Source organism: Felis catus, chromosome C2 (genome assembly GCF_018350175.1).
Source record: "Felis catus isolate Fca126 chromosome C2, F.catus_Fca126_mat1.0, whole genome shotgun sequence".
Taxonomy (NCBI): Eukaryota; Metazoa; Chordata; class Mammalia; order Carnivora; family Felidae; genus Felis; species Felis catus.
The window spans coordinates 18948099-18963562 of record NC_058376.1 but is presented as its reverse complement, the minus strand read 5'-3'; the positions used below and the strand labels follow the sequence as shown (position 1 = coordinate 18963562).

At 36.9% G+C, this 15464-nt stretch overlaps 1 protein-coding gene across 2 annotated transcripts in view; it reads left to right on the top strand.

Annotated features, from left to right (window-relative positions):
* The window catches only part of GABPA (GA binding protein transcription factor subunit alpha), a 38150-nt gene that overhangs the window by 7855 nt on the left and 14831 nt on the right, over positions 1-15464 (top strand). For both annotated transcript variants that reach the window (XM_006935951.4, XM_003991500.5), the window contains exons 3-5: positions 2756-2900; positions 6883-6967; positions 10596-10841. In XM_006935951.4, the coding sequence (XP_006936013.1) occupies positions 2756-2900; positions 6883-6967; positions 10596-10841 (476 nt within the window). The remainder of the gene's footprint in view (positions 1-2755; positions 2901-6882; positions 6968-10595; positions 10842-15464) is intronic.

Here is a 15464-nt window from a genome sequence, read left to right as displayed (position 1 = left end):
GGGGAGAGGCTTTTTTTTTTCCAAATGACCTTAGCGTTTTGGGGAGATAATGTATTGCTTTTTTACCTTTGACTTAATGGCTTTGTAGCTGGGAGGGAGAGACAGTTTTAAACTAAAGTTAGTAATAAATATAGCTGATAATGGGTCCCTACTTTTCTCTGTAAAGCAGATGACATAATACATTGAAAGTAAAAGGAACTGAAGAGTAGAGGACTTCTGTGGAATAAAAAGGTTTAGAACAATTCTGTGTTGAATGGACAGAATTACTAAGGTTGACAAGGATGCTGAGCATTGAGAGTAGTGCTGAAATTTAAAACTTAAGTTTTTAATAGAGCTTTCCAGCATGTTTGATTATGCTATTTTCTCTTCCTTTAATTATCAGATACGTGTGTGTGTATATGTACATTTGTTTATGTCACAAATTACCCCAAAACTTAGCTACTTGAAACGTGCAGCATTCATTTTTGCAGTTTCTCAGAGTCAAGAACCTGGAAGCAATTTAGCTGGATGGTTCTGGCTCAGGGTATTTCATGACCTTATAGTTAAGCTGTCTGTCACTCTGGACCACTGTCATCTGAAAAGTTGACTGGGGCGAGCATATTTGCTTCCAAGATCACTCATGTGGCATGTGGCAGGACCACTCACTTCCTGACCCACGTGGGCTTTCTCTGTGGCTACTCATGACATGGAAGCTGGCTCCCCCTAAAATAAATGGTCTGCCAAAACCATAAGAGACTCTTAAATACAGAGAGCAAACAGAGGGTTACTGGAGGGTTGTGGGAGGGGGGATGGGCTAAATGAGTAAGGGGCATTAAGGAATCTACTCCTGAAATCATTGTTGCACTATATGCTAACTACTTGGATGTAAATTAAAAAAACCACAAATGGTCTGACATAGTGCTTTCCAAGATAGACATTGTAGTCTCTTTCTAAATTACCTAAGAGGTGATATATCACTTCTGTCTTAGTCTTTTGGTCACACAGTCCAACCTCCAAACAGTGTGGAAGGTAACTACTAAAAGGTAGATTATTAGGAGGTGAGGATTATTTGGGCTCTTGGAGCCTGACTTGCGTATATTTATGTTTATGTAACACACACAAATGGCCCACATAACCTAAAGTGTTTACTGTTTGGCCCTTTATAGAAAATCTCTGCAGATGTCTCTTGTAAGAAATTGATAGTTACTACATTGACCAGGGGAGTAGCTGTAAAGGAGCAGTTTATTGCTATGAAGCTGTCGTCTGTACATTGTTGTTGTGCAGGAATTTAGGTCCAGGGATATGAGAACATTCTCAATTTTTCAAGAGAAACTCAGTTTTGCATGAAATTTTCCAAAGTTTAAGTAGTATCAACAAAATATTTAAAAAATTTTTAAATGTTGAGCTCACATAAAGTGGGTCTTTAAAATCTGTCTTAAAGTGACATTTCTTTTAAAGAATGATTGTTACAGAAAAAGGAAAAGATAGCCTATTGTGCTATAGCTAAGGAATTTGTTAGAAATACGTGGCCAAAAGACCCAATTGTTTTACCTTAATAAAAATAATAGTAATAGTTTACTAGTATTTAAAAATAATTTTTGTTTTTAATCATGAGTGTTCTATTATGAACTTTTGTTAAAGTTTTAGAAGAAATTTGGGTTATGTACACTAGTAAGTGATATTTAGGAATATCATGCATATATCACATTATACTTGGAATTTATGTGAAAATGGAACTGGACAAATTTTTATTTTTTTATTTTATTATTTTTTTTTTTTCCAACGTTTTTATTTATTTTTGGGACAGAGAGAGACAGAGCATGAACGGGGGAGGGGCAGAGAGAGAGGGAGACACAGAATCGGAAACAGGCTCCAGGCTCCGAGCCATCAGCCCAGAGCCCGACGCGGGGCTCGAACTCACGGACTGCGAGATCGTGACCTGGCTGAAATTGGACGCTTAACCAACTGCGCCACCCAGGCGCCCCAGAACTGGACAAATTTTTAAATACATGATGCAAATAAGATTCAAATCATATTAAACATGCTGTGAAACTTAGTTGAACTCCAGATTCACTAATTTAGCAGATATTATTTGATGTGTGTCTTCTATTCGACACCATATAAGGATTTGAAAAAGTATATAGAATTGTTTGCCAAGATTTTACTCTCATGGAACTTACGATTTCATAAAATTCAAAGTATGAAATGACAATACGGAAGAGCCTCAGAAAGCTTTAAAGCAGGAATGTAATTTTTTTAATGTGGAATTATGCTGATTATAACCAGTAGTTCTCAGATTAAGTTAAATCAGAAGTATTTTATGTAACTTACATTTTCGTGCCTTATTATTTACATTTATGTTGGGAAAGGAAATTGACTCGTAGAGATGGCATTCAAATTTTAGGGAGACTTTTACCTTCCATTCTGGGCCTAAAATTTTTCAAAATGACTTGAAAATGTAACATAATGCAAACATTTCCCTGTAAATATTGTATATGTAGTATTTCTATATGTATACACACATATGGACATTTATATACCTAGAGAGATATGTCTGCAAGACTGTATCTTCACATTTCAAGCTCACATTTCTCTGCAATTCAGTATTCAATTTGGCAACACTAGTTGGTGACAAGCCTACCACTATGAATAGTGTCTATGCAGAAATGAGTTGCAAAGACCAGAAATGTGTTTTGATATTGAGTTTTGGTTTGAGCGTATTGTTACTTTAATATCCAGGGTAAAAATGTTAACAATTATATCCTTTAACATTTAGCATTGTAGAACAAACCTACACTCCGGCTGAATGTGTAAGCCAGGCTATAGACATCAATGAGCCAATAGGCAATTTAAAGAAACTACTAGAACCAAGACTACAGTGTTCTTTGGATGCTCATGAAATTTGCCTGCAAGATATCCAGGTAAAAAAAAAGTTTTGGTTTTTTTTTTTTTTTTTTAGATTTATGTTTGAGCATTTAAGTCTGCATCAGAATTTTTTTTTTTTTTTTAAGTAATCGTTACACCCAAGGTGGGGCTCAAACTTAGAACCCCCAGATCAATAGTTGGATGATCTACCAACTTGAGCCAGCCAGGCGTCCCAGAAATGTTTTCTTGTTAGCCTTTTATCTGTACAGCTATAGTCATTATAACTAAATTTGACCTGTTTTACAAAATTTAAGCATTTAGGAGTAAAAGTTATTCCAGCAAAATTCTCTCCATTCAAAATTCCATTTAAAAGATTGAGTACTAAACGAAACATTTGCTTTTTACTTTACAAATATGAAATAAGTTCAAATACATGTGACTCAAAGCCTAAACATAAAGTAGTGAGAAGCACATTGACGTTGGAACCTGCAGTGTGCCCTCCTCACATCCTGTTTCTAACTAGCTTTTAGCTTCTTTGTGCATTAGTTTCCTTATCTTCAAAAAGAAAAAAATTGCCTAAATGATTTTTATATTCCTTTCCATATTTATTTGCTCCAGCAACGCATTTTGGATAAGAACTTAAGTACCAGTGTATATATTTCTTAGAGTTTATTGCAATAGGATTTTACCTGTGGTAGTATTTTAACAGTATATTAAGTTTTCAGCATATTTATAGTCGTATTTTATGGTATTCTTTCAAGAAAGGTAGTATTTTCATGTATAAAAGGTAGTGGCTTAGATAGAATTGCTCAGATAGTTTCTCCAGACCTTCCTTGAATATAAGAGTAAGTATTAGAGTTTTATACTGTTTTTGTATGCTAAATTATATGAATACAAATGGTGTCCTTTTTGGGATTATTTGGTTTGTTTAATCTCTTCTTCCCTTTGTTTGCCTTATGATGTAGGCGCTCCATGTGTTGTAGGACTTTTACCTTAGTTTTTTAGAAATTCAAATCATCATATGTCTATTTTTTTTTTTTTTAAGTTTATTATTTTGAGAGAGAGTGCGTGGGAGGGGAAGAGAGAGAGAGAATGCCAAACAGGCTCTGCATTGTCAGTGCAGAGCCCGATGTGGGGCTCAAACTCATGAACCGTAGGATCATGACCTGAACCGAAACCAAGAATCTGATGCTCCACCATCTGAGCCACCCAGGCGCCCCTGTCTATTATTTTTAAATAATATTTTGATGTAGAATAAGTTGAAATGTTTAGATGAAATTTGTGCATTTCACTTGCCACTCAACCATACTTTTATCTTTTCCTTTCAGTAAATCTAGTGAATGTTGAAAGGGACAAGGATCTTGTTCTTCTAGAATTAGAGAATGTATGTGAGTCTAGTAATATTAGAATTTTTGACATTTAAGTCTTTTCTTCTCTTGGAGAGAATAAATTAACACAGTCTTTTTGGAAGGTAGTCTGGCATTTAGTGTCTATTAATATTGAATGTGAAATACCTAGTAGCTCACCTCAATAAATTGTTCTTACAGAAATCCTCACCTAGGTGAACAGTTATACATCTGAGATATTCATTGCATTGTTGTGCAGAAACTGAAAATAACTTAAATGTTCCAAAAACGGACTTAGATAAATACCTTCTATAGATTGGCATTTAAGACAGCCGTTAAAAATTGGTGAAATGGAACTGTATGGGCAGTTTACCTTGAATGAAAACATAATTGCAGAGGTGTCTGGGTGGCTCAGTCAGTTAGTCACCCAACTCTTGATTTTGGCTCAGGTCATGATCTCGCAGTTAGGGAAGATCATGGGATTGAACCTCACTTTGGGCTCTGTGCCGACAGCATGGAGCCTGCTTGGGATTCTCTTTTTCTTCTTCTCTCTCTGCCTCTCCCCTATTCTTGGTGTCTCTGTGTCAATTTATAACAATTTATTGAGGTGAGCTACTAGGTATTTCACATTCAATATTAGTAGACACTAAATACCAGATTACCTTCCAAAAAGACTGTGCTAATTTATTCTCTCTCCAAGAGAAGACTTAAATGTCAAAAATGTCTCTCTCAAAAAGATAAACTTTAAAAAATAATAATTGCAGGACACTGTTACATTATATCATTTAACATTCACATCAGTTTTTGAAATCAGCATTTTTTTTTTTTTTTTAATTTTAGAGAGAGCAGGAGTAAGGAGAGGGACAGAGTTGGGGAGAGAGAGAACCTTAAGCAAGCTCCATACTCAACACGGAACCCATCACAGGTGTCGATCCCATGACCCTAGGATCATGACCTGAGTCGAAATCAAGCATCAGATGTTCAACCAACTAGCCATCTAGTAGCCCCCAAATCAGCATATTCTTAATTACATTCTACAGATGTAGAAACTGAAATTTAAAGAAGTTAAAAATTTGCCCAATGCATAGCTACAAAGAGGTACATTGGAATTTGAACACAGGCCTATGTGACTCCAAACTCTTGTTTAAGGCAGACTTTTAAAAAAGTTTGTATTAACTTAGTGTCACTGGGCTTTACCTCTAAAGGGGAATCTGGACTTGATCTCTTGTCTTTCAGCTCTAACATTTATTGTTTTTTTTATTTTAATCATACCTGACCTAACCAAAATGAAAGTATTACCTGCAAAGTACCCAAAGTATCATAAGTTCTCAGTAAATATTAGTTGAATAATATTGGAAATATGCATCATTCGTAGTATCACAGAATTCAGAGCTACCGTAGTATCTAAAGCCTTTTGCAGTCCTCCCTGTCTCCCTTCCTCTCTTAAAAAGAATGTGAGGATAGCAGCTTCTCATCTTCATAACAATAACCACATGCATCTGGAGTCAGAATGCTTGCTGCTTGTGGTGATGCTTTTGTATTTTCAGATGAATGTCGACTTGAACGCTGATGGGGAGTGGCAGAGTTGTGCTCCTTTGAGGAGTATGTGAACTAGCTAGGATATACAGTACTGTGTGAGAGTTCACTGTCAGAGTTCCACATGCTGTAGCTTCTGCTGGATCATACCCGTGCCTACCGCAGAGAGGAGGAATCTGGGTATCGGGAGAGTTTTTAACAGAGCGTTAAGCAGAGAGACTTCTTTTAAGGAGTGAAACTACCATGTTTGACCTGTCTTTCTGCAGGGTTATACAGAGTGTTTTGTCTGTGTTCAAATTTAGACCTAAAGTCATTTAAGATTTTAGGTTTTATTTGTATGACTGCTTTTTTCATATTAGAAAATGTGTTTGTACCATGTCTACAGCATTGACTGAATTCTTGGGAAGGGGAATGGGAGGAGCTTTGTGCCTCCAGCTGCGTGGAATGCAGACACACAGATGTATACATTATTCAAGATAATTATAGTGCTAGTGTGCTTTTAAAATGGTGACAGAATGTCTGGAAGGCAGAATCTTACATTTTGTCATCAATTTCCCATTGTGTGAAATGCATTGACTGTTAGGCGAGGTGAAGGATAAAAGCACTAATACTGAAAGGACATAGACTCATTGTGGAAGATATCAAAGCTAGGTCAGGTGTGAGCTCATAAGTCCTTTAACCTTATTAACTGTATTGCCAGAGATTTAGAGTTAACCTTGATCTTAAATGTGTGGCATTGGTAATTCGGGGGACTTGGCAAAAATTATGTTAATAGATTTGTATAAATCTCCCCACTAATTAAACACCCTTCTTTATTTATGACAGGAAAATTGCATTATCTTCCACTTTAAATATATATGCAGAATAAACAGTAATAATGCCTTTTGACGTTATTTAAAATCCTAACCTCCAGAGCTAGAGAAAACCACCACCTCAAATAAATTTGGTTAATTTATGTTGTCTTTAATTACTACCATGGTGGTTAAAATATTTTTAATTTCGACAAAGAATTAAGTGATATGACAACTTGGATAATTAGATGTGTTCTTATAATTCCATTAGTATGCCTCAGTAATTAAGTCCTGTTTGGTACATCCATTTATATTAAACCAGATGACTGAACTAAAATTTGCCTTTATCATTTTCCCATGTTTAGCTGGATCCAGAACGAAGTTTGTTTGACCAAGGAGTAAAGACAGATGGAACTGTACAACTTAGTGTACAGGTAATTTCTTACCAAGGTAAGCTGCTTTTAATGTTGTTACTTTAAAGTCTAGTTTGTGTTTTTTTTAAATATGAGAGAACTCAGTTTTACAAGTTTTAGGTGTTTTAGGTGGTTGTCTGAATTACTTTATGTGATGTTGTAGTCACATATTCCTGTCTTTGGTTTAATTATTATATCTGTCAGGGTGAGGTAGATAGTATAACATATTCTACTAGTTTACTCGGAGAAGAATATATTGTAAAGTAGAGAAAGGTGGAAATACACGTTCTGGTTGACTTTCTCAGAACAGTTTAGCCACACTGCAGAACTGGGTTGCCAAGGAAACTGTTGCCCTGCCATGATCTGGAAAATGCCAGATCTAAAAGCCACCACTATAGCTGTCAACTTAGAACCATGCTGCCCCCACAGTGATCCACATTAGCCAAAAACGTGGATGTCATATGCCTGCTTGTCCCTTCTTTACTCATTTCCTAATAGCAGGCTTATGCCAGTGATTCTACAACCTGAATCCCAACTGGAACCCTAGCTCCAAGGAAATCTAGTCTCTACAGTTTAGCACAGAGAAAGGAATTTGCAAAAGATACAGAGTGACTCAGTCACCTATATCCATCACAGTATTTTACTAATCTTGTTTAAGTACAAAAGTTAGAAAATTAGGAAACCATTTTGGGTAGGTTGAATTTTGGTTTTTAAAAATGTGGCTTGTTGGGAGTTCTGACCACAGTTTTAGACTAATTTAAATGTTTGAACATAATGTATTGCTTATAATCGCATTTCACAGATCAAAGTATTCTCAAACTATGAAAATGGTAGCTATCTCCTGATCTACAATTTCCCCCAGAATGACCATCGTTGGCAATAAGAAATTCTTTGTTTTCTTCTTTTTTTTTATTTTTAACTTGTTTTATTTTTTATTTTTTAAAATTTACATCCAAATTAGTTAGCATATAGTGAAGCAATGATTTCAAGAGTAAATTCCTTAATGCTCCCTACCCATTTAACCTATCCTCCCTCCCAGAACCCCTCCAGCAATGCTCAGTTTGTTCTCCATATCTATGAGTCTCTTCTGTTTTGTCCCCCTCCCTGTTTTTATATGATTTTTGTTTCCCTTCCCTTATGTTCATCTGTTTTGTTTCTTAAAGTCTTCATATGAGTGAAGTCATATGATTTTTGTCTTTCTCTGACTGACTAATTTCACTTAGCATAATACCCTCCGGTTCCATCCACGTAGTTGCAAATGGTAAGAATTCATTCTTTTTGATTGCCAAGTAATACTCCATTGTGTGTGTGTGTGTATGTGTGTGTGTGTGTGTGTGTATATGTATATATCACATCTTCTTTATCCATTCATCCATCGATGGACATTTGGGCTCTTTCCATACTTTGACTATTGTTGGTAGTGCTGCTATAAACAAGGGGGTGCATGTGTCCCTTCAAAACAGCACACCTGTATCCCTTGGATAAATGCCTAGTAGTGCAATTGCTGGGTCGTAGGGTAGTTCTATTTTTATTTTTCTGAAGAACCTTCATACTATTTTCCAGAGTGGCTGCACCAGCTTGCATTCCCAAAAATTCTTTGTTTTCTTTAAAAGCCTAGTGACTTCTTGCAAGTGTAGGGAGAGTTGACTTGATGAAATTTGAATGGAGGATTAGAGATTAATTTTAGGAAATTTTTTTTCAAAAATTCTAGTTCTTTTTCTCATGTATATTTGAAAACTGACTTATCTTTGTATCAGAAAATGAATGATAAGCAATACAGTTTATTATAGAGTTGGTTTTCAAAGAGGTTTCAAGGTTTTCAACTTTAAAGTTGACTTTTGTTTTTTCTTTCAAATATACTTTGATTAAATTTGATATAGATTGTAATAGACGCAATGACCAAACAGTAGCTGTTAAGTAATATGATAGTTTCTTAGAGCTGTCATCATAACAGAAGTATCTGAGATGATTTTATAAAGGCCTCGTTTATTCTGTTTTGAATATCTTAAGAATTTGGGGTATTTTTTTTTTATTCAATAGAAAATGGAAATCAGAAGTTAATAATGTGTATTCAGCAAACTCAGTGCCAATTCATTTTTAACACATGTACTTTGACCCTTGAAAAGAAGAGCAGTCAGGGGCGCCTGGGTGGCTCAGTCAGTTAAGTGTCCGACTTCAGCTCAGGTCATGATCTCACAGTTTGTGAGTTCGAGCCCCGCATCGGGCTCTTTGCTGACGGCTCAGAGTCTGGAGCCTGCTTCGGATTCTGTGTCTCCCTCTCTGCTCCTCCCATGCTTGTGCTCTGTCTCTCTCTCTCTCTCAAAAATAAACATAAAAAAAAAATTTAAAAGAAAATCAGTCAGTAAATAATCTTAATTTGCTTAGAAGGACTTCTACAAATTCCGCAGGTGAGTAGCTACTCCTTTATATTCTCCCTAGTCTAGTTTTTATTTTCTAATCCATATTGGTACTTTTTCTTTCTAATAAATGTTTATAAGTAGCTGTGCGTGTGGTGGTAGTAGTGGTGGTGGTGATGGTGTTAAATTATCTTAGACTTAGTAGAAAAGTTGCAGGGGTGCCTGGGTGGCTCAGTCAGGTAAGCGTTAGATTTCAGCTCAGAACATGATCATGTGGTTCCTGTGATCGAGCCCCACGTAGGGCTCTGTGCTGTCAGCTCAGAGCCTGGAGCCTGCTTTCGGATTCTGTGTGTCCCTCTCTCTTGCCCCTCCCCCGCTCCTCCCTCCCTGCCCCTCTCTCTCTCTTTCTCTCTCTCTTGAAAATAAACATTAAAAAAAAAATAAAAAACAAAAATGTTACAAGAGGAGTAAAAGAATTCCTGGATGTCCTTTACCTAGATTCCCCAAATGTTAACTTTTATTTCATTTGCTTTGTTCTCTGTTCACCTGTCCCCTTGTTATCTTTATTGCCCTGTTTAAGAATAAGTTGCAGGGGGTGCCTGGGTGGCTCAGTCAGTTAAGCATCCAACTTCAGCTTAAGTCTGATCTCACAGCTCATGAGTTTAAGCCCCATGTCAGGCTCTGTGCTGACATCTCAGAGCGTGGAGGCTGCTTCGGATTCTGTGTTGCCCTCTCTCTGTGCCCCCTCGCCTGCTCACACTCTGTCTCTGTCTCTCAAAAATATATAAACATGGGGTGCCTGGGTGGCTGAGTCATTTGGTGTCTGACTTAGCTCAGGTCATGATCTCACTGTTCATCAGTTCGAGCCCCACGTCAGGCTCTGTGCTGACAGCTCAGAGCCTGGAGCGTGCCTCGGATTCTGTGTCTCTCTCTCTCTCTCTGTCCCTCCCTCACTCACGCTCTGTTTCCCTCTCTCAAAAATAAATAAACATTTAAAAATAAATAAATAAACAAACATAAAAAAAAAGAATACGTGTTGCATACATGATCTTTTTCTGTCCCTAAATACATCAGTGTATGTGTTTTCTGAAAACAAGGAATTCTTTTGTATGACATTACAATTATCAAAATCAGGAAATTAATCTTGACACAATACTGTTATCTACTAAAGTTCCATTGAATAATTGTATTTATGTCTACAAGGGAGTATTTGCTCTACCATTTGGGAGCGCATAAACTAAGCTAATGACTTTTTAGTGACTTTTATGTATCCACTTGAATTTACTTTTTTTTTTATTCATTCTTAAGGAATTGAGCCTAAGCTAAACATCCTTGAAATTGTTAAACCTGCGGAAACAGTTGAAGTAGTTATTGATCCAGATGCCCACCATGCTGAAGCAGAAGCACATCTTGTTGAAGAAGCTCAAGTAATAACTCTTGATGGCACAAAACACATCACAACTATTTCAGATGAAACCTCAGAACAAGTGACAAGATGGGCTGCCGCACTGGAAGGTTACAGGAAAGAGCAAGAACGCCTCGGGATACCTTATGGTAATAAAATACTTAATTATGTGCTAGTAGTATAATAGGAATTAAGCTTGACATAGAAGATACTAGGGTGAGTAAGTTTTAATCTATTTTAAATGTAGAATATTTAGGAAGAATATCGTTTTCCGTATTTTTTTTTATCCCCTTTGGACAAATATTTTTGCAGATGTTGGGAATACAAAGAAATAAAAAAAATCTGCCTTCAAGGTGTTCATAATGTAGTTGAAGACAGAGAAGCTAAGTGAAAGGAAATCGTTGCCATAAAAGGTAGCATGGTTTTACGCTGTAACTTACATATATAAAGGGAATATGCTGTCACAGTCTCAAGGGATCACAGTGGCCTGTGTGGAAACTGGGAAAAGGTTTATTACAGACAAAGAAACTGATGGACAGAGAAGGGCAGACCAGACAGGAAACACATGTGCAAAAGTTAGACATGGGAGTGAGTATTCAGGAGTAGTGAGGTTTGGTGGAGTTAACTCTTAACAGTATAGAACTGTTTTGATTGATGGACATGACCATGTGGTGGGAGTGCATGGCATATGTTGGTGCACATAGAGACCGAATGAAGGGAAAACAGAGGCATGTTATAGTTGAGTTGTGGCTAGGTGATAATGTCTAGGTCAGCTTAAACTTGATAATTTCTGGGGAAAGAAATGAATGAAAATAGTGATGGGGCTGAGCAGCTGACTCATGGCTTGTGTGAGGGTAGAGAGGAGAGATTCAAGTACTGATGCAACTTCTCAAGCTTGGGTGCATATAGGGTAATCATGATATTGATGAGAATTGGTGACATCTTCATTACATGTTTAGTGAACTACATATGCCAGGCATCATGTTAAATGCTGGGCTTTTGATGGTGCATAAGAAAGATAGTCCATGCCCTCCGGAGCTTAAGTGGGAGAGTTGGGGAAGTCTGGTATTGGGAAGATTTTTTTCAAGGGAAAGTGGTTCTACTTTTGAATAGTACCTATTTAACTAAAGGTAACCAGAAAGTATTTTCAGGTATACAAGATTTGGACTGGAGATAAAGATGTTTTCTGGGACTCCACTGTGTTGAATTTATATTGAAGCCATAGAGTATATGCAGTCTCTGATGGAGAGAGAGAAAATGGAAAGGAACACAGTGTTAAAGACTGGTTCCTGGAGCTTGTCAGAATTTCAGCTTGAGGAGAAAAGAAGGGAGACACAGAATGGCTGAAGACATAGAAGGAAAACAAGAAATGTATATAGTGACTGTGAAATTGAGAAAGAGTTTTAGATGAGCAAGAATCTCCACACTGCCAGCAAAGTGAAAAAATGCCAACTGAGTAGTATCTGTTAAATTTGGTGATCAGAGGTTTATTGGTAGATTTAGAAAAAAGTAACTGTAGAGTTAAAGATGAATTACAGGAAATAAATAGACATGGAAATGGGAAAAACTGAATATTAACCTTTGATGGGGAGGGCAAATGGGAAGAGTGTTGAGAGAATAAGTAAATATTATTGAAGGTTCAAGAGTTGTTGGTAAGCTGAGTATTTGTAGATAAAATGATATGGCACTAGCTGGAAAAGGGTAGGTGAAGAAAGCCAGGAGAGGGACTTTTAATTGGCAACGTAAGAAGGTAAGTCCAGTTTGGAGGAGATCAAGCTGTTCCTCAGAGACGGTGTAGTTGACAGTATTCTTACCTATTTTTGACGTGTGGAAGCCAGCATAGATGTTGTACTTGACCTTCTTGTTACTGAGTCACCCCTGAGAGGGGAAATGCTGAGAAGGAAAGAAGGAGCATAAAAACATTTGAAATAATATTTTATGGTTTGCTAGACTTGCAACAAGAACCTTTTGGGGAGTAGAATCCTTTTTTTTTTTTTTTTTTTTTTTTTTAAATATAATTTATTGTCAAGGTAGCTAACACACAGTGTATACAGTGTGCTTTTGGTTTTGGGGGTAGATTCCCGTGATTCATTGCTTACATACAACACCCTGTGCTCATCCCAAGAAGTACTCTCCTCAATGCCCATCACCCATTTTGCCTTCTCCCCCGAGGAGTAGAATCTTTTATGGAGAGTAATATTTAAAAATGAATTGTAGAGAGCAAGATTATAAACTTTGACTCAAAGTTCCTACCAAGGGTATTATTTACTTAGAATAAAGCTCTTTTCAAACACTTGACATTTATTTAGGTATAGGAAGATTTTTTTTAAATCATTGGTTTTTTTTTTTTGTTCCTAAAATCATTAGCAACTGGAAAGTTTTAGGAATGTAATTACTGTTTTCTTAGGAAACTATCGTTTCAGGTTTCTTTCTGCACGTAAGGGTAGTCATTTTGCAATTGCTTGTTAATTCTGTGCAAAATTGAAATATGGCTGACTGGTCGTAGCTACTTTAAATCTCTTTGAAATATTGGTCCACATTGGACAGTTCCTTAAAGTTCATTTTATACGTATCAGTTTTATATCTTGACAGGAGCTTAGAACCACCTGTTCATATATGTACAATCCCTTCACTTTTAGATTTTTCCAGGACTCTAACTATTTTCCTGCTGTTTTGTTTTTGTTTTGTTTACTATTTCACATTTAAAAGCTACAGATGAAACTCAAATTAATGAATTTATAGTAGTTAGAAGTCTGGTCAAATGGGATGTTCAAACTGACTAAAAGTATTTATTCTTGTCCTTTTTTAATAAGAATGTTAAAAAGATGACTATATTTGTTTATTTTTATTGTTTCTTTCAGTTGTTTGAATAATTAAGAAAGATAGTCACGTTTTTGGCTCCCCAAATTGTCAAATATTAACATTTTAAAATATTACAAGTGTTGGGGCACCTGGGTAGCTCAGTCAGTCGAGCATCCGACTTCAGCTCAGGTCATGATCTCATGGTTCATAGGTTCGAGCCCCATGTCAGGCTCTGTGCTGGCAGCTTGGAGCCTGCTTCAGATTCTGTGTCTTCCTCTCTGTCTGTCCCCCTGCTCATGTCTCTCTCTTTCTCTCTCCCTCAAAAATAAACATTAAAAAAAATTTTTTTTAGTCCTACAAGTGTAAAATACCTGGTACAAAAAGAGAAGAATGTAAAATTGTTTATGTTGATTACATGCTGAAATAACATTTGGATTCATTAAATGAAATTATTGTTAAAATAAATTTCACCTAATTTCTTTATTTTTTAATGTAGCTGCTAGAAAATTTTTAAATTACATAGTACCCTGCATTATATTTCATTTGGACAGCTGCTGATCTAGACAATTGTAGCCTTCAGTTCTGGGAAATTTTCCTGTATTAGTCTTTTGATAATTACCTTCTGTGTTTTTCTTTTCTTTTTTCTGAAATTCCCGTTCAATCTCATGGGCTGATCCTCTGTGTCTTTACTCTTCCACTTGTCATTTCTGTATCTGTCTGTACAACTTTGCCAAATTTCTTGTCTTTATATAACAACCTGTCCTGAGAGTTACTTTCACTTTACAAGGACTCTTGATATTTGTTTGTTGATTTTAGTATTCTGAGCTCAGTATTATGGATGTCATGTTTTCTCTTACCTCTCTGAATATTTTCATCGTTGTGTTGGGGTTTGTAAAAATTTGTTTTCCATTTTGTTATGGCATTATTTCTGTCTTTTCTGGGTTCTATTTTTCTGTTTATTTTTGTTTGTTTTTAGACTCAAATATCTGATTATTCTTGCTCATCTGTTCATTGAGTGAATAACTTTTTTTTTTAATGTTTAATTTTGAGAGAGAGAGAGACAGAGGTGAATGGGAGAGGGGCAAAGAGAGAGGGAGACAGAATCCGAAGCAGGCTCCAGGCTCTGAGCTGTCAGCACAGAGCCCGATGCAGGGCTTGAACCCATGAACCACAAGATCATGACCTGAGCAGAAGTTGGATGCTCAACCAACTGAGCCACCCAGGCACCCCTAACTTTTTTTTAATGTTTACTTATTTTTGAGATAGCGTCAGCGGGGGAGGGGCAGAGAGAGTGGGAGACAGAGTATCCAAAGCATGCTCTGCACGGACAACAGTGAGCCAGATGTGGGGCTTGAACTCATGAACTCTGAGATCATGACCTGAGCTGAAGTCAGATGCTCAACTGACTGAGCCACCCAGGCGCCCCAGAGTGAATAACTTTAAAGCTAATTAGTTTGAAGCTCTGGAAGGGGTTTCTTGACCATACACAGGTAAAATGGGGTATTGGTCATTTCATTAAAAGATTTGAAAGTGCCAGTATGTATAGCTCTTTTTCCTGGGTTTCTTTAAGTTTTCTTGGAGAATTGGCCAAATACCTAACAGGGGTAGAACACTGCAGTGAGGATTTATGGTTGACTTGTATGTGAATGCTACATTGTGGAAGTGGAAAGGGAAGGGCAGAGGGTCTCACTCTACAGTTTGTAGACTTTTATTACTGGGATCTGTTCTCCCAAGATCTGTTTAATGTCACTGATCTTAAAGTGTTCCTGGGAGTGGGGGAAGGGTTACGGACATGTGTGTTGAGGCATGCTTCTGTTCAGTTGGCTCCTGAGAATGAAGGAGAGGCCCTGAAGGTTCTGACACCACCATACACTTAAAATCAGTCCCCTGATTTGTATTTCCCTGATGAGGAGCGATGTTGAGCATCTTTTCATGTGCCTGTTGGCCATCTGGATGTCTTCTTTATTTTT